Genomic DNA, 25176 nt, shown 5'->3' with positions numbered 1-25176 from the left:
TTCCCCCTAAACCCAGCACAGATTTGTTTTGGGCCTTCCTTTGATTAACCCTGCCAAGTCTGATATTCTTGACACACATTTCTATGTAGTGCAGGACGTTTGACACATAAGGTTTAATGTGAATACCGGCAGTGACTGCAAGATATTTTGGTGTTTACTAAACTTTTCCTGTGTACTAATACAACCACCTGAAAACTGGGTTACTGTGGAAAATGCATACCTATCCTGCATTCATCTGTCTTGTTGAATCTTCACGGGCTGCTAGATTGATTACTGCACAAAGACTGACATCTGCTGGTCCAAACTGAAGATTGTTGATTCACCTGTTTTCAACATGAATTGTCATCATGTGGGACATTTTAAAATTTAGAACCCTTTCTACTTATGTATGCCAAAAGAAAACCTTCAGAGGGTCCTGAGGACTGATACAAGAGGGCACACCTTAGCAATATGAGCATTATGCCCAAATTTCCTAAAAGAGTAGCATTTGTGTGCTACGAAAGAGTTAGGTATGGATAATCACAGGATAGAGGCTGGCCACTTATGGAAGGAGCAGAGGAAATGGGGTCATGTGTGACCCCAGAGCCAGCCCCCACCTAGTCTCTACATGGCTTGGATCATCGCTTCTCTCCTTTCCTTTCAGTTAAGGCTGACCTCTGTTCTAGGCGTGGCTAAACCCACTTCCTCAGTCCCTTCAGATATGGCTTCTCAAAATCCTTTTCTTTTTAATGTCATGTGCATAGCCTGGTCCTGCACATATCTTCCTTCTTTCTTTTCTTTGACTTTTTTCTTTCTCCATATTTATTGTACTCATTCTTGCTATTCAACCAGTATATACCCTTCAGGAGGAGAGGTCAGGAATCATGTCCTTGCCTCTTGGAATCCACTTTGTGTAGTGCCCCCTGAGTCTGTCTACTCATGGCCTGAATGCTCTGGAGAGCGAAATTGTCAGCATCTGGACCTCCTATTCTGGAGCATATTCAATTGCACCCCCTTTACCCATTAGGTCTCTCTTTAACTTGTCTATCTTTACTCCCTTTCTCCCCACTGGTCGTTAGGTGGCACAAGATGTGTGTACGGTTGTGCAGATGGTGCACTGCCCAACTCCAGAGAATGCTATTTGAACTGCAGACTATGGGAATGACTCTCTCTGCAGGTGAGCAGTGCACTACCTCTTCAGCTGTACACATACATGTAAGGAACAGGTAGTGATGGGATGGGTGATATGGCATAGAGACACTAGCTCCAGATGTTCGTTTGTTAATGATCCTAAACTGTTTGGGCCCAATATCGGCTTTGCTGCTTTTCATGGTGACCACAGCTGAGTCTTGGAGAATGTTCACCCATGTAGAAAGGAAAATTTAATGTCAGGATGACAAAACAAAACCTCAAATGATAAAATACTCTTAAGGAACTCTTTGCATCTCCTATTGGAGAGTGGCGTCTCAAAATGAACCTGTACAAAGGTTGATGCCTGCACTTTTAGAAATTATGAAGCAATCAGCTTTTGCCTTTAGTATTCTAACATCCGTCTTCTCTATGCTATCCATCTCTACTCCTCCTGACAAGGTCCTCATTCCATGTGCCAATAGTCAATTCCATGGTCAACAGTCTTCTGTGTGGGCTCTCACTGGCCTACACAATCTCTCTGGCCCTCATGGTGTCTCGTAAAAATGAATTCACTTTGTTTTTCATTCTCTCAGGGCCGTTTCTCTTGGTAGAAAGGAAATTAATTAAATAAAATAATTCCTGTTTACACAGTACTCCTTTGAGATGACCTCAATCCTCAATCCAATTAAAATGTATTTCTCCTAGAAAATAAAATTTTATAAGGCCCAGTGGAGACAATGGTTTCAGCTAAAGGCCTTTCCGAGTTTCTCAAACATTCAGGCATTTAGTCTGTACATTCTTCAGAACCACCACTGCCTACTGAGTGTAGCTGCTCCAGCGAATGGTTAGAGTGGGACAGCAGCCATAGTTCTGGTGGTAAGGAAATAGACAAAAAGTCCATTAGGTGTGCCTAATGACTTCTAGAAAGGATACAGCTGAGGCAGGGAGGTGCTCAGGGAGAAGTGTATAATAAACAGCACTTGGGCCCATCATTCTGCCTTGCTACTATTAACTGTAGGCCGGCTCGGACTGGTCCAACACCAGGGTCTTTAACAAGACCCGGAAACAAAGTTTACACAAGTCATGAGTAACACTTGTGAACCCTTGAACTGCTACCCCCTTAAAACCCCGTCCCCGACCCTAGGTCGGTAGGACAGATTTGAGCCTTGCCTCCTGGCTTCTTGCCAGCGGGCTTGCAAATAAAGCATCTTTCTTTTCTTAAAAACCGGTACACATGCGACCCCTCTGTGCATGTGGGGTCGCAAGCCCTTGCTCGGTAACAATTTTGGTAACTACAAAGGGATTTCCTGCCTGAGTCACTGTAGCCCCTGACGGAATGTGGGCCCTTGCAGGTGACGCTGAGTGGCTACCTAAACCGGTTTGTCTAGGGGCTGCTGCTGAGTTTCTGCCTCCCCGACACCACCTTGGCGCTCCAGCCTCCTCCGTACTTTCACTTCTGAGAAAACAAACAGCTCCTGGGTCACGTGTCTTGTCTTTTTGGGTGAGTGACTGTCATGCAGGGTGTCAGGCGGGGTCTCAGCTCCCACTCCCCACACTAGAACACAGGATATGGTGAGGCCAAAAAGGAACACCCACGGAGCCATAGGTAGGGGAGTCATACCACTATAGTCTCACTGGAGGCTGGATTCACATGATGTGTGACCTGCTGTCTGCTTTCTGCCAACCAACCGACTCCCCTTGCTAGCTTCAATCTGCCGTGCTAATTGCAATCTGCTCTTGCTAGCTCAGCCACCATCTTCTTGCTAGCCCCCATTTTCTGCTAGCAAAGTCATAGCAGTTATATTAGTGGCCAATGGCTCACTGGTTACAGTTGACGGCCAACTAGCCACAGCTGACGGCCATATACTACCTGAGCCAGCACCCCTCCACATGAGGCCGAGAGCCTGGAAACTGCTCTCTGGGGCTCTGTCCCCACAGTGACCTTGATAAAATGCACTTGTATCTAAATTGTCGGAAAAATCTCTTGAGGACTGTGGCTGCGAGTCCTACCCCCAGAGACTTGGGTTAGAGGCCCAGGGCTAGGATTGTGGGTTTGAGTCCCACCTTAGGGAGACAACTGGAGGAAAGGTAACAACCGCTGAGGTCCTTACAGGTCAGGTTTGAGTTTCGAACCTTGGGTTAGAGTCCAAGGATCTTGGATTTCTTTGTCTGAAAGAGTACTCAATCTACTGTATTATATATGTGTGTAGATCTTGTTTTATGTGTGCTTTGTTTTAAATTAAAAGTACCGTACCCCCACACATTAATTGGCTTAAACGTGTGACACAATTAACCTGATCATCTTAACCTAAGTACTGAAGTTTTGCTAACATTAGGTAACCTATCTTTTATTGTCACTATGGGTAAATGAATCATAGTGATATATGATCTTTTTGGTCAAGTATGTTTGACAAACATCCCAGGGTTTAGGTTTTAAAAGGACACTTTTTGTTAACCCGGACATGGCTTTGGGTTATTTCAGTGGGCTCTGGAATGCCCCCAAAGATTTTTTCTTTCTCTCCTTATAATAAGAGAAAGTTTAATTAGGAAATTAAAATTACATGGGAGGTTGTCAAATAAAGATAATTTTAGTTATCTTAAAATGTTAAATATTATTGTAATATATATACAGAAAAACAAATTTCTTTGTCAATTGCATTATAATCAGATTTATAACCATGTAATATCATGAGGAATATTATACCTGACTGTAGTCCTTTAGGATGTATTCTTCAAAATTGGTCCATATTTAGCAAAATGGTTTTCTTTTGTAACACTGCCTGGCCTGTATAAACCTAAATTCTTACTATAGTTGCTATTGTTTGGGTTGCTATTGTTCCTCTTTGTGATATTTGCTTGTATCGTTCTAGTGTTCTACTTTCTAATGCTGCCTTGCATTTTTCCTTACTTTGTCTCTTTATCAGCAGGAAGTAACTAGAGTGGTCATCCCCTATTCCCCAAGACTGAGAAATGAACAACCAAAAAGGTTGTTCAGTACAAACTGGTCCTATCCGGTTTAACAAGACCCGCAACCAAAGTTTGCACCACTCATAAGTAACACTGTGAACCCTTAAACTTCTACCCCTTAAAGCCCAGCACCAAACCTAGGATCAATATGACAGATTTGAATCTTACCTCCCGTATACTTGCCAGTCAATTTGCAAACCAAGCTCTCTTTTCTCAAAAGCCGAAGCCACATTATTGGGTTCTATGGACATCAGATAGTGAGCCCTTGCTGGGTAACAAACACTACCAGCCCCCTCCTGAATTGTGACTCCTTCCTCTTTCTGGCCCTGTAGACCACAGCCACATGGTGCTCCCCTCTCCTGCTCTGTCTCCCTCAGTGGTTATCCAAATGAGCCTGTTTGGATGGAAGCAAAACCCTCCTGTCTATGACAAAAGAGGAAATGGAATCCTATTACAGTTACAGGTTTGAGTAGGAGGGTGGCATAGTCTAACAAATACTAGAGACCATTTTAAATTCAATTCATCATTAGCTGGTTCTGGGCAAGTAGTGAGTCTTTCTAGTCTTCTATTTTCCTATACTTAACATAAAGAAAATGTCAAATATAGCACCTTTGATCATTAGGACCAGAATGAAAATGATCAAAAATGACATAAAATGAAAAGTATTTAAAGGTCACAATTTAGAATGATCTAAAAGGTAATTAATGGCAAAGTAATCTTGGAAAGTAGACTTTTTTATTTTTTAATGAATCGGCCAACTGATAGAGGCCCCCACCCTAAAAACACACAGCAGCATTTCCTGCACTGTGTAGGCGTGTGATTCCTCTAGCCACCTTGAGAAAAAGGATTATATTATTTTTGTATCCTTACCTCCTCCCATTGCAAAGATGAAATCAATGCTTTGATTTGAAAGACATGGAAATGTTTGTATTTGAGCTATGACGGAAGTGAAAGGACAGGACGTCATGGCACCCAGGTGTCTGGCCTGGGTAGGGTGGGGACATTCCCTGACACAGGACCCACTTGAGCTACTTATGGCTCTACACTGACATGTCCAATGGCAAGTTGGAATTCTAGGTCTGGAGCTCAGAAAATAAATACATATTTGGGAGCCATCAGTAAAGCCACAATGAGTAAAGCTTGCAGAAGACTATATAAAGATATTCTTGACTTTTACAGTGTGACGGTATTTGACATCACTGAGTAGTCCCTCCTTAAAACTCTTTCTCCTTAGCTTCCAGTAGACCTTCCTCCCTTGTTTCTTTCTTAAATCTCTGGGCATTTCTTTGTGGGTGGATTCCTCTCTTTCTTCTAGCCCATGACTTTAGAGTGTCCTGTGGCTCAATGCTTGAATCTATTCGTGGTGATAGAAATGATCTTTAATGTCATCAATCTAGATGATCTATCTGTTGGCTTCCAAAGTTGGTTATGAGTCCAAACTTCTCTTCAGTATTCTCGATTTATAGCTAATTGATTCTTTTATATCTCCACTTGGTTTGGAGAAGGACCAAATTATATGAATGACAATAAAATTTACTTGTTAGTGTTTTCTCGTTGTTCTATTGCACCACTATTTTTTTATGATTTTGCACAGAGTAAAATTACATAGTCATAGATGGCTATGGTTTAGGCTGTATATACAGTAAAAACTATGAGTTTTAAATGGGGAAATTCCTCTGGATGAAGAGAGACATGAAGAAGAACTTCTAACAAGGTTCATGTGCATGCCCAAGATCTTTTGAGATTTCAGTGAGTAAATCTCCTTTAGCTTACACAAAAATAAAATAAAAAATTCTAGAATTTTATAAGATGGTTTCATACTCTTTTTTTTGGTCTGGCTTATTTTACTCAGCATAACTATTTTGAGTAATAATCCATTATATGGATATACAATAGTTTAACTATTGATGGATATTTGGGTTGTTTCCAAATACAGCTTCTATGAACATTTGCATACTAGCCCAATTTCTTTGTTTCTGAGATGTGAGGTTCAGGATAACAGAACTTCATTTCATTGAATGACGAACAGAAATATCAGATCAGCTCAAAATCTTCTTTGTCAGAGAGTGTTAGGAATTAAGAGGTTAACGTGATGTGGCCGAGTCAGTTGCTGATGTGCTCCTGACAGCCTGCCTTGGCTTTGGCCCCCATCATGTTTCCTGACTAAGTGAATCATGTCAGGAGTCTTAGACACATCAGAGGTGCAGCAATGAACACAGTAGCTGATTATGGGTCCCTTGGAATATGGACTCAGCCTTCTAATGGGGAGGATGTGCTGTGACAGGATACTATTGCTAATGTTCCCTGAGCGCTGACCCCGAGGTCTGCCTGCTTCCTAGCCTTTGAAGCTCAGGCCTATTATACTTATAATTTTGCAAAACAGTTTTTGTTCTTCCATCCTCAACCTCGTATCTGGACCAAATTCCTGTTTTCAAAGTTTTGCCAACACACATTATCTGTTTTCTTCCACACCAATTCAAGCTGCTAAAATTGAATTTGCTTTCACATTTGGCCTGCCTGGTCTTCTCTTGGGAGGCATTAATGCATCACTGATGAGTTAATAGAGGGAAATAATTGATTGCAGAGGTTCGGTATTGAATATGGATTTTATTTTGGCTTGTTTACAAATATGCTATCAGCTATAAGAGTAAACTGTGAATATTGGTCAATTATTTTCCAACGCTTCATGGGTTTCTTTAAGCTGTTTAACTTGCGGGTTTCCCACTGCAGATATGCTCCTGGTGTCTGAAAATCCTTCTGACTTTCACTTTTGCTCTCATGGAGTAGTTGTTGTGGAGTGCTCAGATGGTGCTGAAGAATTGCTGGCCACAGATGTGAGGCTTGTTAGTTATCAAAGAAAAGTCTGGTAATGACAATGAGAAAGGAAAGAAAGCATCTTAGATTTTCATTCTACGAAAGGGTCCTGGAGAAATGACCTTCCTTCCTGGAGGGTTGCGGGGGAGGGAAAAGAGTGGAAGGAGTCCCTCCAGGATTTGCTTCTGTACAAAGTTTACTTATTGATTTTAAAAGTGCATGTTGTCAGTATAGTAATTTAGGGACATATGAAAAAATAGGAAGATGTTTCAATTCAATGGCAACCACTGTTTACCTTGGTATATACTGGGGATGCGAAAAAAATGTGTACACATGATTTGTATTCATCTTTTGCTATCAGCATATATTGAGTATTATAATTTTAATACAGGTTTTTGCTTTCTTGAAATGTGTATACATTTTTTGGCATATATATGTATATATATATATATATATATATATATATCTTTATAGTCTTTATTTTTTTTCTCTCAGGTTGCTCTTACATAGTTTTTGTTTTTGTTTTTAGTAAAAACATACTGCATATACTATTTAGTAAAAGCATACTGCATATACTATTTGATATATTCAGTTTGCTTTTCGTGTAATGTTATAAGCATTTTCATTATTATTACAAACTCTTCATAAACATTTACATTGATACTCAATATTTTATCAGGTATTTGTCCTGTAGTTTATTTATCTATTCTCCTATTGTTAGACTCAAGGTTTTTTGTTTGTTTGTTGTTTTGTTTTTCTAGTGTGGTGAATACCTTTGTCGGTAAATGCTTTTTCTGTATATCAGTTTCACCTTATGCTAGCTTCCTAAAAGTGAAATGACTAGGGAAGGAATAGAAATTTTTTATAGTTCATACATATTCTAAATTCACCACAAGAAAGATTGTACCAATTTCCACCTTCTACTCTATTAACATCTTATTGTGTGCAGTGGCTTCTTTGGATGCAGTTCTTTGATGACATGGTTTTTCTTAAACACTTCCTTTTGCTCGCCTTCGAAATGTATCTGCTCTGGAATAAAGTTGGGAGAACATATGGAATCCCAGAAATAAGCAACCCATCAGATATGGAGCTATTTTTTACTATAACCATGAAAAGCAAAATAATTTACCTCATATAGACCGTTGATGATTGATTGCTGGAAGGGAGAGGAGGGACATAGGACATCATGGAAACATCTAAAAAGACTTGGAATCAAATAAGCTAAGTCTGATTCTTTTCTAAAGGGATAAGTAGACATGGGTGACCAAGTGCCAACAGAGCCGATCTGCATTGCTTTGAACAGAGCTGTGACACTTCCTGGCTGTGATGATCTGTCTCACTCCCTTCTGGAGCCCACAGAGTGTAGGGGGGTGTGACACATAGTGGGGGTGAGGTGCTTACTGCAGCCATTAGGCAAATGAAGTCACTACCATCTGTTTCTCTTTTTATAGCAAGCCATGGACATGTTGGGCTTTTTTCCTGAAGAGAAGCATGGATCCTATAAACTCACTTTGGAAACATGAAATTTAAACAGACACCCAGAGAAGAGCAAGTGGAAGCAGATGGCACAGAAAGTAAGAATTACTTTGATGACAAGGCATATATTCTCTTCAAATCCCTGATCCCAGGCCGACTCCCCTTTTCTTTGCAGTTGACCTCTCCTCTTGGTTTTTGGAAAGTGTTGAAATTAATCAGCAATCTCCCTCAATTGCTATTCCTCAAATTATTCTTTGAATCACCATTCTGATGGAGAATCCTTGTATGTCAGAATAAAAAGCATTTCTTAATTAATTATTGAGGATACTAGTGAATTTGCTCAACTGGGATGATGCAGGATTGACTAGAACATAGCCAGCCTTCAGCACATACATAGTTTATTGAGAAAAACCAAGAAAGAAGCAGATAAAATGTGTTAAGTGACCTAATGGAGGTGTGAACAAAGATCTTTAGAATCCTAAAGGCGAAGTTTTCACTGGACTGAGACCACAATGACTTCATTTCCCTTTGTTTTTTATTCACATTTTACAAATTATAGTCTTGCTTTATTACCAAAAAGATTTGAGGCATTTTACAATGAATGATCTGTCTAGAATCATTAAAATAGAAAATCATAATTATGAAAAAAAGAAAGCATAGCTGTTATAGTTATTTAATATTAAAATTTCTGACCACTGAAACAAAGAGAAAACATTCAAATCCTCCAACAAATATTTTATTTTATATTTTAAATTGTGGTAAAATACACATAACACAAAATTTGCCATTATAACCATTTTAAGTTTAATGCCATTTTACAGTTTAGTGATAGTAAGCACCTTCATATTGTTGTGCAACCATCACCACTATTCATCTCCAGAAATGTTTCATCATTCTAATCTGAAACTCTATATGTATTAAACAATAAACCCCCATTTCCCCCTTCCCCAGCCTCTCGCAACCATTATCCTACTTTCTGTGTCTATTCTAGTTACCTCATGTAAGTGGAATCATACAATATTTGTTCTTTTGTATCTGACTTTTTCCACTTAGAGAAATGTCTTTAAGATTCATCCATGTTGTGTGTGTCAGAATTTTACTTCCTTTTAAGTGTGAATAATATTCCATTATATGTATATACCACATTTTATTTCATCCATCGATGGACACTTGAGTTACTTCCACTTTTCACTATTGTGAGGGATCTCTCCCTATTTCAAACTTTTATAATACTTGATTTCTTTATTTCTTCTGTAGTTGTCTTACTGACTTACTTGCTATTTTTGCTTGTGTTCTATTTACTCTCCTCGATTATAAACTCCTTGATGCTGAAGATTTTTTTCCTTATCTCTCTTCTTACTATAGTGTCTAGCACCAGGCCTGGTACATATCAAGTGCGCAGTAAACTGTGTTCTATAAAGTAATGAAATGTGAACAGCTTGGAAATCATATTCCAACCTCTCATTAGACTGTTCAATGTCATTATCATGACCCCTCTTTCAGATTAGCCAGGTTGTGGATTGACAAAACTAGGTTTGGGTGGGTGATGAGGGTAAGGGGGATCAAATATATGGTGATGGAAGGAGAACTGACTCTGGGTGGTGAACACACTATGGGATTTATAGATGATATAATACAGAATTTTACACCTGAAATCTATGTAAATTTATTAACAATTGTCACCCCAATAAATCTAATTTAAAAAAAAACACTAGGTTTTGTTCCTTTCTTCATATCTGGTAATTTACATATGACACTCAACTGAGATAAAATTGTGAAGTTGGAAAGAATTGCCTTTTGTTTTTCTCGACCGTCTTACCTATTTTTAGGTGAAATCAGACTTTGTTTTCTCTAACTTCTTGACTTCAAAATGTACCTATCTAACCCAGCTACCGTTCTCTAGAGAGTACTTTTCAAACTGGGATTTATATCTGAATTAGCTGGGGAGTTTTTAATTTTTTGAAGTTCAGGCCTCACCCAGACCAAAGGAAACTGATCCCCTGGGGGGGTGTGCAGACATCAGTGTTTGTTTTTACAACTTTCCAGATGACCCCAATGTGTAGTGAAGGTTGACGCCCACTGTGATAAGGACTTTGTTCTCCAGCCTTCATGTATACGACTTTGGAGAATGTAATACAAATGAGCCCAGACCCTAACCTCCTTCAGCGAGCCAGTCCTTTGTTTCTGTATTAACTCTCCGTTATTCTGATTCACACCAGTGTTTGGGAACCCCTGCTAGTTATATGTTACCCCTCCCAGGTAAGATTATACAACCTAATTAAAATCTGTGAGTTTATTTATAAGGTCCTGAGGGAATGTTTATTGGTGAGAATTTTATTAAGCCTCTTTTGGGACCCTATCAGGTCACATGATGAAAATGTGTTTACAGACATTGCTATGTTTGCAATAGCATTTTCTGAATGTCAGATGGACATTTATTCACAGATTTAAACTATTTTCATCTTGCTTGTAAAACTGTACACTTTGGGTGAAGTACTTTATTTTTTCGAAAATGACAACCACTCTTTTCTGTCAAAAAAGAACATGTGTAATGTATAATGTACACCTCTGGGATAAATCCAAGGCATGCTATTCCTCTGTTAATACTTGACTGTCTCTGGAGTGGGTGAGAAATAATCCTGAATTGTTGGATGGTATTTGTTAGAGTTTAAGGTGGGATACTGTGCAGAAAATTGGGGCTTCCTTTGTTGGTGGATAAAATAGACTCAAAGGATTGTTCTTTTTTATTTTTTTCCCCTTCTTCCACCGCCCCCACCGCACCCCACCCCCACTCCAGTTCAAGCTTTGTTTCTCAGTCTAGTTGTGTAGGACACAGCTCCCTGGCCCAGGGAACTGTGTCCTTGAGTTCCCCCCCAGGCTGAGGCAGTCAGTCACTGGCCCTGGGTTGGCTACTCACAGCCGCTCATGACCTCCGGCTGTTCAGGGCAGCGCAAGCAGCTCGAGGGAGAGCCATTGTTCACAATCTTAGCTGTAGAGGGTGCAGCTCACTGGCCCATGTGGGAATCAAACCAGCAACCTTGGCTCTAGGAGCAAGGCGCTCCAACCACCTGAGCCACTGGGTCGGCCCTCAAAGGACTGTTCTTAACACTGGAAAATGGATATATGAACTTGAGACTATTATTACCTTTAATGTCTGTCTGAATGCTCCCAAAGCTTAGACCAAACTCCTGTCTTTATTTCCTGGACAGATAATTTGGAATTGTTCTTTTTTCACATTGTCAGTTATTAGCCATCTCCCCTCAGATTCATCAGGCATGTTGCATTTTCCCCTTTCTTTTAACTATTCTCATGTTGGGTTAGATGGTCTCTAAAGTTTCTTCCAATCCAAACAACTTATGGTTCTGACCCACTGGCGTCTCACCTTGAAACAATCAGACTTTCTTTTTTTTTTTTTAATCTTCAAATATGGCACTCTTTTAGCAGGCATATCTTGGCATAGGTAAGCATGTCTGCTCTGCTTTTGATTTTTCCACTTATTTTCTCAAACAGTCTTTGCATTTTGAAAGGTTTCATAGCAACTGAGTACCTAGGCTATTATCACTGACATAGAGTAGGTATATAGCTTGCAGAAATGTATGCATAATATATATTGAGTTTAGTTAACAAGCAAATCAAACATGTCAAGCTTTTTAAGCCTTTGTGAAAAATTTAAAGACCCACAAAAAGCAAAGGGATATTGTAAATACAGATAGCATATAGTTCTCTAATTGTTTTTTGTTTGTTTGTCTGTTTTTGTTTTTAACTTTACCCCGTTTGTGGTTATTGCTCATGAAATTTCGTACTTCTTAGTGAAGTAAGGAAAGACCGCGTTTCCTTCTATTGTAAGACAGTGTTTTACAGAGTGACTACACCAGATATACAAGCATATCTCAGGATTCCTTTAAAATGGAAGATGCAGCAGGAAGGTTACAAATGAGTGAAATGTTCCTTTTGTTTGATAACTGAAGAAATCTACAATTTGAAATGTGCTTATAACTTCTTTCCTGTGGCATTCTTTTGCATTATTTTTAACACCTAAAGTGGTACGTGCCTATTTACTTTTCTTCTGATAACACTTATTCTTTTCCACTTCTTTCCTTAAAAAATGGAAGAACTGTTTTTTGAGTGCAATTGTGTGGGTTGCAAGTATTCTTCAGGGGCAGCAGAGGGCACTATTGCACAAACAGACTTCACAGGAGAAGTAAAGGTTTTTGATAGTGGGCAAGTGTCTGGGCTTCTGTTGATTGCTGGTTGTCTTGAATTAACAAATTACAAATCCATGTTTCATTGAAAGAAGCTACAATATATACAGAGAAGGGAAAAATAGGCAAATAATAAAAATGAGATATTCCATGTCCTTCAAATAAATATTTCTTTTTAGAAAGAACCAATATCAAGAAATAGATTCTTTTTAAAATTAAGCTATAATTCACACACCACAAAATTCACCCTTTAAAAGTATACAGTTCAGTGAGATTTAGTGTATTCATAGGTTGTATGACCGTCACCACTATCTAATTCCAGAACATTTCATTACTCCAAAAAGTAACCTTGTACCCTTCAGTAGTTACTCTCCGTTTCCGTCTCTCCTTAGGCCCTGGCAATCCACATCCACTTTTTGTCTCTGGATTTGCCTATTCTGGACAGTTCATATAAATGAAATCATATAGTAAGTGGCCTTTTGTATCTGGCTTTTTCATGTAGCATAACGTTTTCAAGTTTCACCCATGTTGTAACATGTATCAGTACTTTGTATCTTTTTATGGCTGAAAAATATTCCATTGTATTTATATACCACGTTTTGTTTTTTCATCAATTGATGAACATTTGGGTTTTTTCATTTTTTAACTATTATGAGCAATGCTGCTAGGAACATTTGTATACAGTTTTGTTTTGTTTTGTATGAACATATGTTTTCGTTTCTATTGAGTATATACCTGGAGTAGAATTTCTGGGTACTAGAGTAACTCTGCTTAACTTTTGAGTAGCTACCAAACTGGTTTTCACAGCAGTTATGCTATGTACATTCTGAGCAGCAATGTATGAGTGTTCCAAGTTTTTCACCTCTTCACCAACACGTATTCTGTCTTTTTGATTATAGCCATTCTAGTAGGTGTGAAGTGGCATTTCATGTGGTTTTGATTTTGCATTTCCAAGAAATAGAGTCTTTAAACATTTAGGATTGATGTATTTATTTCAAAACTACAATCTACCTTGCTGCATTGGTTCAAATATACCATCTTTCCATCCTTTGGGTAGTCTGTTTGGCTATAAAGGAATAATTAAAAAAAAAAAAATTATTGGGGTGACAATTGTTAGTAAAGTTACATAGATTTCAGGTGTACAATTTTGTATTACATCATCTGTAAATCTCATTGTGTATTCACCACCCAGAGTCAGTTCTCCTTCTATCACCATATATTTGATCCCCCTTACTCTCATCTCCCTCCCCCCACCCAAAGGAATAAATTTTAACGGTGTTTTTTCTTCCCTTCTTCCCCTGTCTCTCCCTCCTTCCCTCCTCCTTTTCCTTCCTTCTTCTGACACAGTGCTGACAAAGCTGCTTTCCTCCTGGGCATTAAATCCTCTGAGTTGGTGAAGGGCTTGATCCATCCTAGAATCTAAGTTGGTAAAGAATATGTTACTAGAGCTCAAAATGTAGAACAGGTAAGGTGATATTTTCAGAGCATTATGATTCTATGAAGTTGTAATAATTGTATACACATTGCACTTGTATATTTTTCAATTTATGGTGTCTGCAAAAAGAGCTTCCATAAAAAAAGTGAAAAAAGGGGGGGAGGAGGACGACCGTGATGAATATTCCACATGTTTTCACTTACGATGCACACCACAGTGAATGCTTTTGTGTTAAGAGTCTTTCTAGTCAGAAATATACCATTTTGTTAGTTTTCCATCTGCAAAAAGAAAAAAAAAAATCTCTTTGCAGATGCAGGCAAGCCCTTTACGTTTTGTGATCAACATCTTTGTTGTCCAGCTAAGAAGCTTTCAAAGCTGTTGATTTCTGACATGAATCAAATTTGCAAATTGGCATCCCTGATCTATTTGAAATATTGACTTTTTAGAGTAACAGACACATGGTGACACAGTTAAGAAAGGATTTCAGAACAATGCTGAAGTTAGTGTGTGAAGGCAGGGGGATTATAAACACAAATAAAAGATGAAAGGTCATGTAGGTTTTGTTCAGCATCCAGGAGAATGTTTTTAATGATAGAATAACAAGTGCTCTGAGGCTTTACCAGAATACAGTAGGTACTCCCAGGGCTTCTGGGTAATAAGACCATCTAACTATGCTAGTGCATTTCAAAATAATAATTTAATGTGTATTAGTTAGGATGAGATAAGCATGTTGTAGTAACACATGCTAAAATTTCAGTGACAATACAATAAACATTTATTTCTTACTCTCACCATGTCCAATAAACATTGGACAGCCTTCTTCCATTTTGTAGTTAGGCCATCTGGAGCACATGGCCACCAAGGTTGCTGCATAAAGGAAAAGGATAATTTGTGGAGAAAGCACACCCACCTTAACTGCTTGAGGCGAGAGGTGATATCATTTTCACTAATATTCTATTGGTGAGAATTAGCCATATTATCCACTTAGCTAAAGGAGGGCTGAGCAATGTAGTCTTTCTGGAAAGAGGAAATGATATAATCACATATAATATGTATTAAGCATTCATAGGTGTTATTTTCTCCCATTCTTACAATACTCAGAGATAAGGAGGGAGGACAGGAATACTTAATGTTTTTCCAGCAGAGTAAGCTAAGGATTAGGGAACATAAGTACATTCCAAAGGACTCACAGGTAGTATTCAGGTGACACTTGGATTGTTTTACTCCATGCAATCTGAAAATGAGAGATAAATGTACACATTTGTGATAGAAGACCCTTATTTTGACTGCAGTAAACTCTATTTCTTTTGATATATTAAGGTATCTGGTGTGACTATGTTATTTAAAACATTTCAACAACTAGTCAAAATTAATTTCCTAATTTCACTTAGTATATAAATCAATACCTCTACTATAATACTAACTCTACCGAAACAATTGGCTTATATTTTTGTCTGCCCTGGCAATCTGAGCTCCTTGAGGCCATGGACTGTGTCTAATTCATTTTAATATCCTCAGCATTCAGCACAGTTTCTGCAAGCAGTAGGTGCTCCATAAATATTAAACTAAATATTGAGCTGAACTTGAACCATGATCATCAGGACAAGTAGTTGAACTATTTTTTAGCAGTGAGTTTAGAGGCACTTGGCAATTTCTTGCTTTTTATGACATTCACCACAACATGCCTGCATGACATGCTATGATTATAGAACAAGTCCTCACTCTGTATAAAACTAATAAGCCCATAGGAGGACTGAAATCAACCCTATGTCTCTTTAATATTGTGCTCTCAGGGACTGAGTTACCACACCAGCCTTTACTATAATAGAATCAGTGAAGCAAGCTAATTTATTATTCAACATTAAAAGAAAAAGAAAAAAGAAAAAAAACCCTCATCCTCCACCCTCCGTCGTCTCTTCCTCCCTCTCCTGGAAACAGAGTAAGAAAGCACACTGTAAGGCTTTTCCTGGGAATTTTACTGACTTTATAGAGACAATTGGCCACCGCTAAGAATAGAGATGTATGTATACGCTCAGTTGATGACAATTGCAAAAGATGGCAAAAATTCTTGCAGTGCTAACATTCGACAGAATTTAGTTCTAACACATTACAAAATTTAGTTCTAGCTCTTATGCTAACTGACTCTGGGACCCTGATCAAATATCATCATCTCTCTGAGCACCCCAAGGAAGAGATTGGATTCCTTTGTGTGTTTCAATGGAGGAGTGATTGGTATCTAAATAGGACAATAAGAGTGTTCAGCAAGTTGTAGGAGGTTTTACACTCCTGTTCCCAGGGGCTAATTGCCAGTAGCACACTCAGTCATGACAATCAGAAAAAGCCCTCCCTGTTCCCAAAAGCACTGCTCCTTTGGGGGAGGCACCATCCTGAGCTGAGAGCCACTCAGTATACATGATTATTGAGAACTAAGGTTCCTCAGGACTAATATTTTATTATTCTATGAGGGTTCTAACTATGCCTATTAGAAATAAGTTACTTTAACTTAACAAAGATTGATGATGATAAAATAATAAAAATCAGTAGCCACTGGGTGCTTACTGTGGGTGTTGCGCTAAGTGCTTTGTATGGATAGCTCATTCAATCGAACAGCAAGCCTGCAAAGTGGTCTAACCTTAGAAAGATTAGCTGCTCAAGGTGACACAACAAGTAAACACTGGAGTGAGGATGAGGAAGTGATAAACGAGGAAAGGGGAGGGGAAAGGGGAGACTAACACTTATTGGATACTAAGTGCCAAATATTGTGCTATATATATTCACATCGTCTGTCACATTGAATTGCCCCCAACAACCTTAAGATATGCATATTTTAATATTTTTATTTTACAGATGAGAAAGGCAGGGATCAAGGTGATTAAAACTATGGCCAACTACATCTTTTTTTTTGTTTTTGTTCTTGTTGTCATGCATTACTGCCCCCTAGTAATCAAAGTCTTCTGCAAGGTTATTTTAAACAGAGCTAATTTCCTCCATTTCATCCCTGAAAAGTGGAAGTGTAGGTTTAGCTGCCTAGTTCCTCTGTCATTGGACAGAAAATGATGAAAATGATTGATTAATGTTCCACACATTGGTTTATTGGTTTCATTAACTCATTCAGCAGACATCATGCCACCTTTCTTCCTCTGCCAACACCTTCAGACTTTCTTCCAGTATTCTTCACTCCTCCCTACACCTGTCCAGCTTTTCTCCTACCCCCACTCCTCAAGTATTTATGGAATTAAAAGGAGGTGAGCAAGTTAGTCATGTTCTTTTTAAAGTTTCAAAGTGACTGCTGTAGACAGAGTGATTTCCTCAGTGCTCCGGAGGATAAAAATTATTCTTCATTCTCTATCTGTGAGGGTGTGCTCTTGACGCTGGTAATAAAAAAAGCTGTGATGCCATCCGGCGTATGGATTACTGTGGAAATGACTCAAGATAACTGATCAGAGAGTGGGTGACTCAGAACTAAATCACCACCAGACACCAACTGGCTCCTGTTGCGTGCTCTCTCCTGTGCAGCTGAAGGATGGATGTGATAGGCCTATTTTAAATGTTAAGTGGTTGAAGCACATTCTACTTCCAGGCTTGGAACACGTCCAGCTGAAATTCACTCCTACTTGGAATCTGTCAGAAACCTGCTCCTGCACCAATGACTTTGCATCATGGAAGTAGGACCTGCATTTGCACAGCATCATCTAGGCACAGAGGTTGGCGCTCTCCCCAGTAGGTTATGTTAGAGCCTTTGCCACACACTACAAGGGAGGGGAACACAGCCTGAGTTTTACAGTAGGAGAATCTGAGTCAGAATGATACACTAAATTGCCGTTCTCCCTACAGGGAGTTGAGAGCAGTCCTGGGAACTAATATCATGAAAAAGGTGGAAGCAGAGGCTAGAAAGAACCTTCAAGAACATTATTCAGATGAAGATACTACAGCCCAGAGAGGTTAGGTCACTTGTCAAAGGTTACACAATTCATTAGCAGCTACAACAGCAGCTGTAGGACAAGGGCTAGGGATTCCAGATTCTTCACCTACTCTACCAGTACTTTTCAAACGTATGAATCAGGAGGGAATTGCATTAAAGCGCAAATTCTGATTCATAGGTCTGGGACTGGAGCTGGCATCTTTGACAAGCTCCCAGGTGGTGCTGATTCTGCAAGTCTTGGGACCACACTTTGAACAGCAAGGCTTTAGGACTCCTGGCCACCTCAGCCCAGGATATTTGGTTCTTCAGTAACAGGAACATAATTTCTCTCACAGGAGTGTTGGGTAAAGAGGCACCAGGGTAACTCACCTTCTTTCCCCTTTCTTTCTTCCCTTTTCCCATTCCTCCCTTCCTTTTCTCCCACTATATTGTATTTCCTCTCATGTATCATCTTCACAGCATGCTAGAAAGTCAATAAATGTATCCTGATTTTACTAGAAGGCAGTTACTGATAGAGAATGCCCAGGATTAAAATGAACACTGCTCTCAGATGGAGTGCTTTCAATGTGATCCCTAGATGACCTATGCTGTCGGTGCCCTGTCCAAGTCAATATATGAAAGGATGTTTAAGGGGCCAGTGGCACGTATCAACAGGGCCCTGTATGCCAAACTGTCAAGGCAATTGTTCATTGGCATTCTTGACATCACTGGTTTTGAAATCCTTGATGTAAGTATATCTGGTAAGAAGGAAGTCAATGCATATTTACAAGGAGGTTAGAAAATGTGAATAGAACATCAGAAAATTGAACATAGTCAAAGCATGATGAGATTCATTCTGTGCAAACCTTAAATGCTACTTTGGTTGGAAAAGAGCCATTGTTAATATTAAAAAATAATTATAATTAATAGGATTAAGAAATTAAGTCAGACTTAAGTAAAGGTAAATAGAGATAAAGGGGTATTTTATGATTTTGAATTGCAATGTCATTATTATTGGCATAATCTTTAGTTTATGGGTATATCTGAACGAGGTAAGAATTTAATTGAACATTTGCTACTTACTGGGTCCATTTGCCACCATACACCATGTTTCCCTGAAAATAAGACTTAGCTGGACAATCAGCTCTAATGCGTCTTTTGGAGCAAAAATTAATATAAGACCTGGTATTATATTATATTATATTATATTATATTATATTATATTATATTATATTATATTATATTATATTGTCTTATAGTAAAAAGACCAAGTCTTTTTTACTATAAGACCAGGTCTTATATTAATTTTTGCTCCAAAAGACGCATTAGAGCTGATTGTCCGGCTAAGTCTTATTTTCGAGAAAACACGGTAATAGTGGTTATGATTTTCTCTACAGTTCTCCAAGTGGATGTCAATTTTTATTTTTTTAATGAGGTATATTTGACAATTATAACTGTATATATTTAAGTGTACAATTTGATGATTCGGGACACATATACATTGTGAAATAATCACCACAGTCAAGTTAATCAACATATTCATTACCTCAAATAGATAACTATTTTCTCAATTTTATTTTTATCTCTCTTTCCTACCTAATCACATCTTTGAAGCATAACAGCCTTGAGCAACTTTGCATTAACTTTACCAATGAAAAACTACAAGAGTTCTTCAATGAGCACAAGTGTGTTTTGGAGCAAGAGGAATATAGGAAAGAAGGCATTGACTGAGTGTCCCTTGACTTTGGTCTGGATCTGCAAGCCTGCATAGATCTTGTTGAGAAGGTAATGCATGTTTTTTCTCCTTGTTCATTTTTATTTAAGGAGAATTGTCCCTGCTTGCCATGTTGATCCATGTCAGGACTCAGGCTCTGTCAGGGGATGGGAAATGGGCCAGGAGAGCTCTGCACATTTTCCCTTAATGGTCTCTGTGTGCAGCACCCATGACATCCTAACTAAACTCTCACATCAGTTACCCTCTTCCATCATCTGCAACATAGACTGTCCTGTCACTATGCATTTGCTGCTTACTCATGGCCTCCACTGTTAATGCGTGAGGAAACTTGTCGAGATTAAAAATGGTCATGCTCTTGACTGGAAAAGCAGACCTGAAAATATGTGCACCGTAGGGCCTGACTGATTAACATAAGGTGAAGGAGGAGACCCAGAGCAGCTAAACGAAATTTGGCAAATTAGCATGCAAACAAACAACTGCCATAAATCCTCAAGGCCACTGCCTTGCAGGATGTAGTTTGTTCATTTAATTGGACAAGTACCAGTTAGTTTAAGTAATTTATGACAATACTTCATGGCTTATTAGTAAATTAGAGGCAGTGTATGGTTTCTGAATTCAGTGGTGTTCCTGGACTCTGACTTTTAACCACGTGCTCTGGGAAAGATTAACCAGGTTTGCTCCAGGAATTCATGATGGCCTTTTTCTGTGGCTTTGTCCATGGGAGCAAGTGGCATGTTAGCAGTTACTTGTCCCTTATGTCTTGCTATAACTGTGGATCGCAGTGAATTCTGGAGACAGATCTGGGCAGGCCAAGGCCTAGTGATTTTAACTTTCTCAACTTTCTCTTTAGCTACGCTGTCACATTTGATTCTCAGCAACCCTGTCAGGAAGGGGCTAAGGTGACTGACTTATCACTGCTTTTTGTGGGCCTCAGACTTTATCAATCAGTGTCCCATCAATTTTATTTATTAGGTTTTAGATGAAACTAAATTGTCCTTGAAAATGGCCATTATTTCTAACAGGAGTGGACATCACATTGATTTTATTCCTTTTCTAACCCGTGAACTTCCTGGAGGGAGGATAGGTTGATTAAAAAAAAAAAGGTAATGACCAACCTGTGAGCTGATTGAAAATAATAACAATAATAATAATTAATAATAACCCAATCATGGTCAGGTAAATGTTTGCTGGCATTATTAAAGCTGTAGTTTTCTGATTAGAAATGAAACAAAAGAACTGGAGCTTCTCAAAGGGATAGATTTAGCTTCTGGCAATTGTCACCTATAATATCTCCTTACTCTGATTATGTGAATTGAGCTGTTTTCAGGTAGGAAGATGGGACATACACATGATTCAGATTCTGATAGGTCTCATTTTTAGTTGATCTGAAGTCTATTGTCTCATGTATGCCAGTCTTAGTTATTCAAATAACACACAAGCAACATGGATGTAATTTCCTGTTGTATCTTCTACTGATACATGAGAAAAAGAAAACTGACCAGGTGATAGAAGGAAAAGATAAGGCTTTGGCTTCCTATAAACAGTTTCAAAGGTATCCAGCTCAGGCAAATGAGGAATAAGAAAACCTTTCTTATAAGATTCTATATTTTAAAAAGATTCATTGTGTTGGCTCAGGCTGTGTGAAGAAAATTTGTAGTAAATATTAATGATCAGACTTACCCCTTGAAATAGAATAAATGGTGGCGAGTTTTCAAAATTCAGAACTAAAATACATCAATATGTGCAAAATGTCTTATAGTATGCATCTGTGTATGTATATAAAGAAAATGGATTTTCATACATGAAAGTTTAAAATATTTATGTTTACTAAAAAGTTTATGTCAAACTAACAAAAATGTATTTTAATACCAACTTTAATTGTTAATTTGGTTTTCAAACACACAATGATCTCCTTCTATATACATGCAGTGAAAAAAATCTATTATAGGATTTGCTCACACTTATTTCATTACTTGAAATATTCTAGTTTAGAATTTGAGCAGCTATCATATATTAAAGTATTAACATATAATTACATATTTGGTTTTACACAGATATGGGTTTTACATAGATATTGGTAAAGAGATTATTTCTATCATTTTTTAAACAAATAAATCCAAAATTATACATTTAAAAACATGTTGCCCCTTCATTGTAGTCACCTTGAGAGAGTACTTCCATCTTGCAATAATTAGCCCTTTTGGAAAAAGTCTGTCACAGAATGGCGATTAGGAGAACATTTTAGAATGTTACTGGCTTTGAGAGAAAGTTAGCTTCAATACTAATCATCTTACCAGTTCTTGAGTCCAAACTGTATTACTTAGCTTGATCACATTATTCACCTTATTTGCCTGGCCAGGCCTGTATCTTTTGATTGTTTTTATAAAATGATACACTGTCAGACAACAAGAAATTTCCATGTGCCAGTAGTTAATGGTGTCAGATAGCCCAAAGAAATTTCTAAAATATTTTAAATCCCGGTAGTATCTTGGTGATAGTGTTGTTGCCTCCCAAGGGTGTGCACATTCTCATGTTTTTATTATAAGAGGAATCACATTAACTCTAATTTTCTTTTGTATGTACAAGAATAATTTCTTTAAGCATATAGCTTCATACTTTTTTGTTTGCAACTCAGTTTATGCCTGATTATTATCCACAGCAAAGCAGCCCAGCCCCCAAAGCTCAAACCTGTATGTCTGAGTGTTCATCTGCTGATTAACAACTTAATTGGCTGAGGACCTTGCCAAGTGTGCCACTGCCTGAGGACTGTGCACTCTTCATCTCCCTGCCCAAAGTTTTCATATAGATCTTAGGATTCGCTCTGCTCATTCAGGTCACAAGGTTTTACCCCACTAGCATACCAATTAACTTAATATTTTAGTCACCTTGGAACTTACTATGCTAAGGGTTCTGAGAAATGCAAACCATAGACGTCATCCTAGCACTCAAGAACATAGGGTGTAATCAGAATGGTGTCTTAATAACAAAACTATTACTGTTTTTTGTTTGTTTGTTTTTAATTAAACAAGTAAATTTATTTAGTAACTAACTTGTTTGATCACTTCCTTGTCACCCCACTGGTGAGGGGATTCCTGCCCTAGAGTTATGGGGATGGCTAAACATAGGACACCTGACATCTTCCTCTTTCTCATTTCTTCTCACTTTTCCAAGAACCCACAAGGTCAGTGCTGCCAGGAGCAAGACAGGTGTTGGTTTCACTTAGAATATTTTGTACCCACTTAGGACAGTTCACATATTCACTTGCTACATCACTCCCCACGCAGGTGCTTGGGATGAAGGACGATGTCCCAGGACTGTTCAGTACAAGAGTTATTGGTGGAATGTTGTTCAGTATATTTTCCATAAAATGTAGGTTCTATATCTATGAGAATAAACAAGAGATAAAGAAACATAGTCCATGTATTAGAATGACAGGTAGATCAAAAACATGCTCTACAAATATCTGATGATCCACTGCTTAGAAGAAGAATTAGACCCATTTGTATAAGCTCCAGTGCATTAATTTCGAACAAAAGATTCTGAATTGCAAACAGGTTTTATCTTAGTATGTCACCCATCCAGAGCTTTGACTTGAAGTTGGTGTATTCTCTCTCTATGGAAATATTCAAGCATAAGCTAATCTTATTGTTAGAACGGAATTCAAGTTGTTATTAGGTGGTTGGGCTATATCTTTAGAGTCTCTCCCAAACCTGACAGCCTATGGTTCTTAGGTACAAAGGGTTGGTAGAGAATCATGAAATTTATGTTGTTGTGTCAAGGTGTCATGTTCTGTCTTGGAATTATCATGACATTGTATCTGTACTTCTGTTTTGTCTACTTTGTAGTCTACACACCACGTATGTCTTGTCTTCTTGGCTAAATGCTCTGGAACAAGAACCCATGTCTGATTCCTCCTTTAATAATCCAGAGTGTTCTGTACAGTGATTTGTTCATGAAGGGACAAATGAATAAGCAAATATACAAAACCATATGCAAACATAAGAATCCTTGATTCCCTCCCCTCCGTCCCTGTCCCCAAACCTGGTTTTCCCAATGGTTATGTACTCTATATTGGTTAACAGCAGCATCCATTCCCCATTTGATCAAACCAAAAACCTGGTCATCCTTCTTCCCATCATGCTCTACATTCTATCCATTGGCAAGTTGTGATCCAGCTCTAATTTCAACTAATATCACATTTCAATGACTTATCACAACCTCAAACACCATCACTAGTCTAGACCAGGAGTCAGCAAATTACAGCCTTATAGGCCAAATCCAGCCTGCAGCCTGTTTTTTGAAAATAGTTTTAAAGGGACATTTTCACACTCATTGTATTTACATATTGTCAATTGCTGCTTTCAGGGCTGAAAGGGCTGAGTCGATGGCAGAGGTGTACAGAGACTATATGGCCCACAAAGTCTAAAATATTTACTATATGGCCCTATAGAGAGAAAGTTTGCTGACAGGAATTATCAGGTTTTCTATCACATATCCTGTTTTTGTTTTTATAACGCTTTAAAAATGCAAAAATTATTATTAGCTGGCTTTCCAACACAGGCCACGTACCAAATTTGGCCCATAGACTGTATGTCCTTCACCAATCTCTGTTCTAAGCAAACGATTCTTTTCAAACATAAATCAAATCATATAATTTCATGTTAAAAATCTCCAAAGGTATCCAATTACATTTAAAATCCAAATATCTTACCATGGCCTGTAAGACCTTTGGGATCCAATACAATCCTCTCGGACTTGTAGTCACGTGCTCCATTCAATTAGCTTTGCCCTGTCCACTCTTGACTCTGGCAAGACCTCCACCTTGCCAAGTGTGCCACTGCCTGAGGACTGTGCACTCTTCATCTCCCTGCCCAAAGTTTTCATATAGATCTTAGGATTCGCTCTGCTCATTCAGGTCACAAGGTTTTACCCCACTAGCATACCAAAATAGCTCTTATTCAGCCCTCTCCTCCCCCTGGTCATTCTCTATCTCTTTACTTTGCATGATTTCTTCAGATCACTTGTGTAAAACTAAGTCATTAATCTTTTTGTGTACTTGTCTCTTGCCTGTCTGCTCTAATATAATGTGAGCACCCTGAGGACAGAAACTTTGTATATGTGGCTTATGGCCACATGGCCAGCTCCTACCGTTGCCTGGCCCCTAACAGGTATTTAATCAATATTTGTTGAATGAATGATTGGTATTTATATGTAGTGACTATCTCTTTCCTTTGGCAACTGATTAGATTCCTGGGAAAGAATTTACACTGACCTTCTACTGAAAGGACTGTGTACTGGTGTTTTTTTCGTCTGCTGTTCATGTATATCTTCAACAGCCAATGGGAATCTTTTCTATCCTTGAAGAGGAATGTATGTTTCCTCAGGCTACAGATGTGACTTTCAAGACCAAACTCTTTGACAACCATTTTGAAAAGTCAGTTTATTTCCAGAAGCCTAAGCCTGATAAGAAGGAATAGGAAGCTCACTTTGAACCCGGCCATTATGCAGAAGTGCTAAGTTACCTCTAGACCTTCAG

At 38.5% G+C, this 25176-nt stretch overlaps 1 protein-coding gene across 1 annotated transcript in view; it reads left to right on the top strand.

The window, feature by feature from the left end:
- Nucleotides 1-25176, top strand: part of MYH15 (myosin heavy chain 15) — a gene marked incomplete at its 5' end in the record, with an annotated part of 103261 nt that overhangs the window by 12981 nt on the left and 65104 nt on the right. The window contains 11 exon segments of the mRNA XM_081078816.1: nt 6808-6911; nt 8343-8394; nt 8397-8465; nt 13917-13919; nt 13922-13989; nt 13993-14034; nt 18504-18653; nt 19520-19633; nt 19637-19690; nt 24977-25114; nt 25118-25150. Of these exon segments, the coding sequence (XP_080934942.1) occupies nt 6808-6911; nt 8343-8394; nt 8397-8465; nt 13917-13919; nt 13922-13989; nt 13993-14034; nt 18504-18653; nt 19520-19633; nt 19637-19690; nt 24977-25114; nt 25118-25150 (827 nt within the window).

The sequence above is a fragment of the Rhinolophus hipposideros genome, assembly GCF_964194185.1.
Source record: "Rhinolophus hipposideros genome assembly, chromosome: 2".
Classification (NCBI taxonomy): Eukaryota; Metazoa; Chordata; class Mammalia; order Chiroptera; family Rhinolophidae; genus Rhinolophus; species Rhinolophus hipposideros.
The sequence above is the reverse complement of the archived record's forward strand: the minus strand, read 5'-3'. Positions and strand labels throughout refer to the sequence as shown.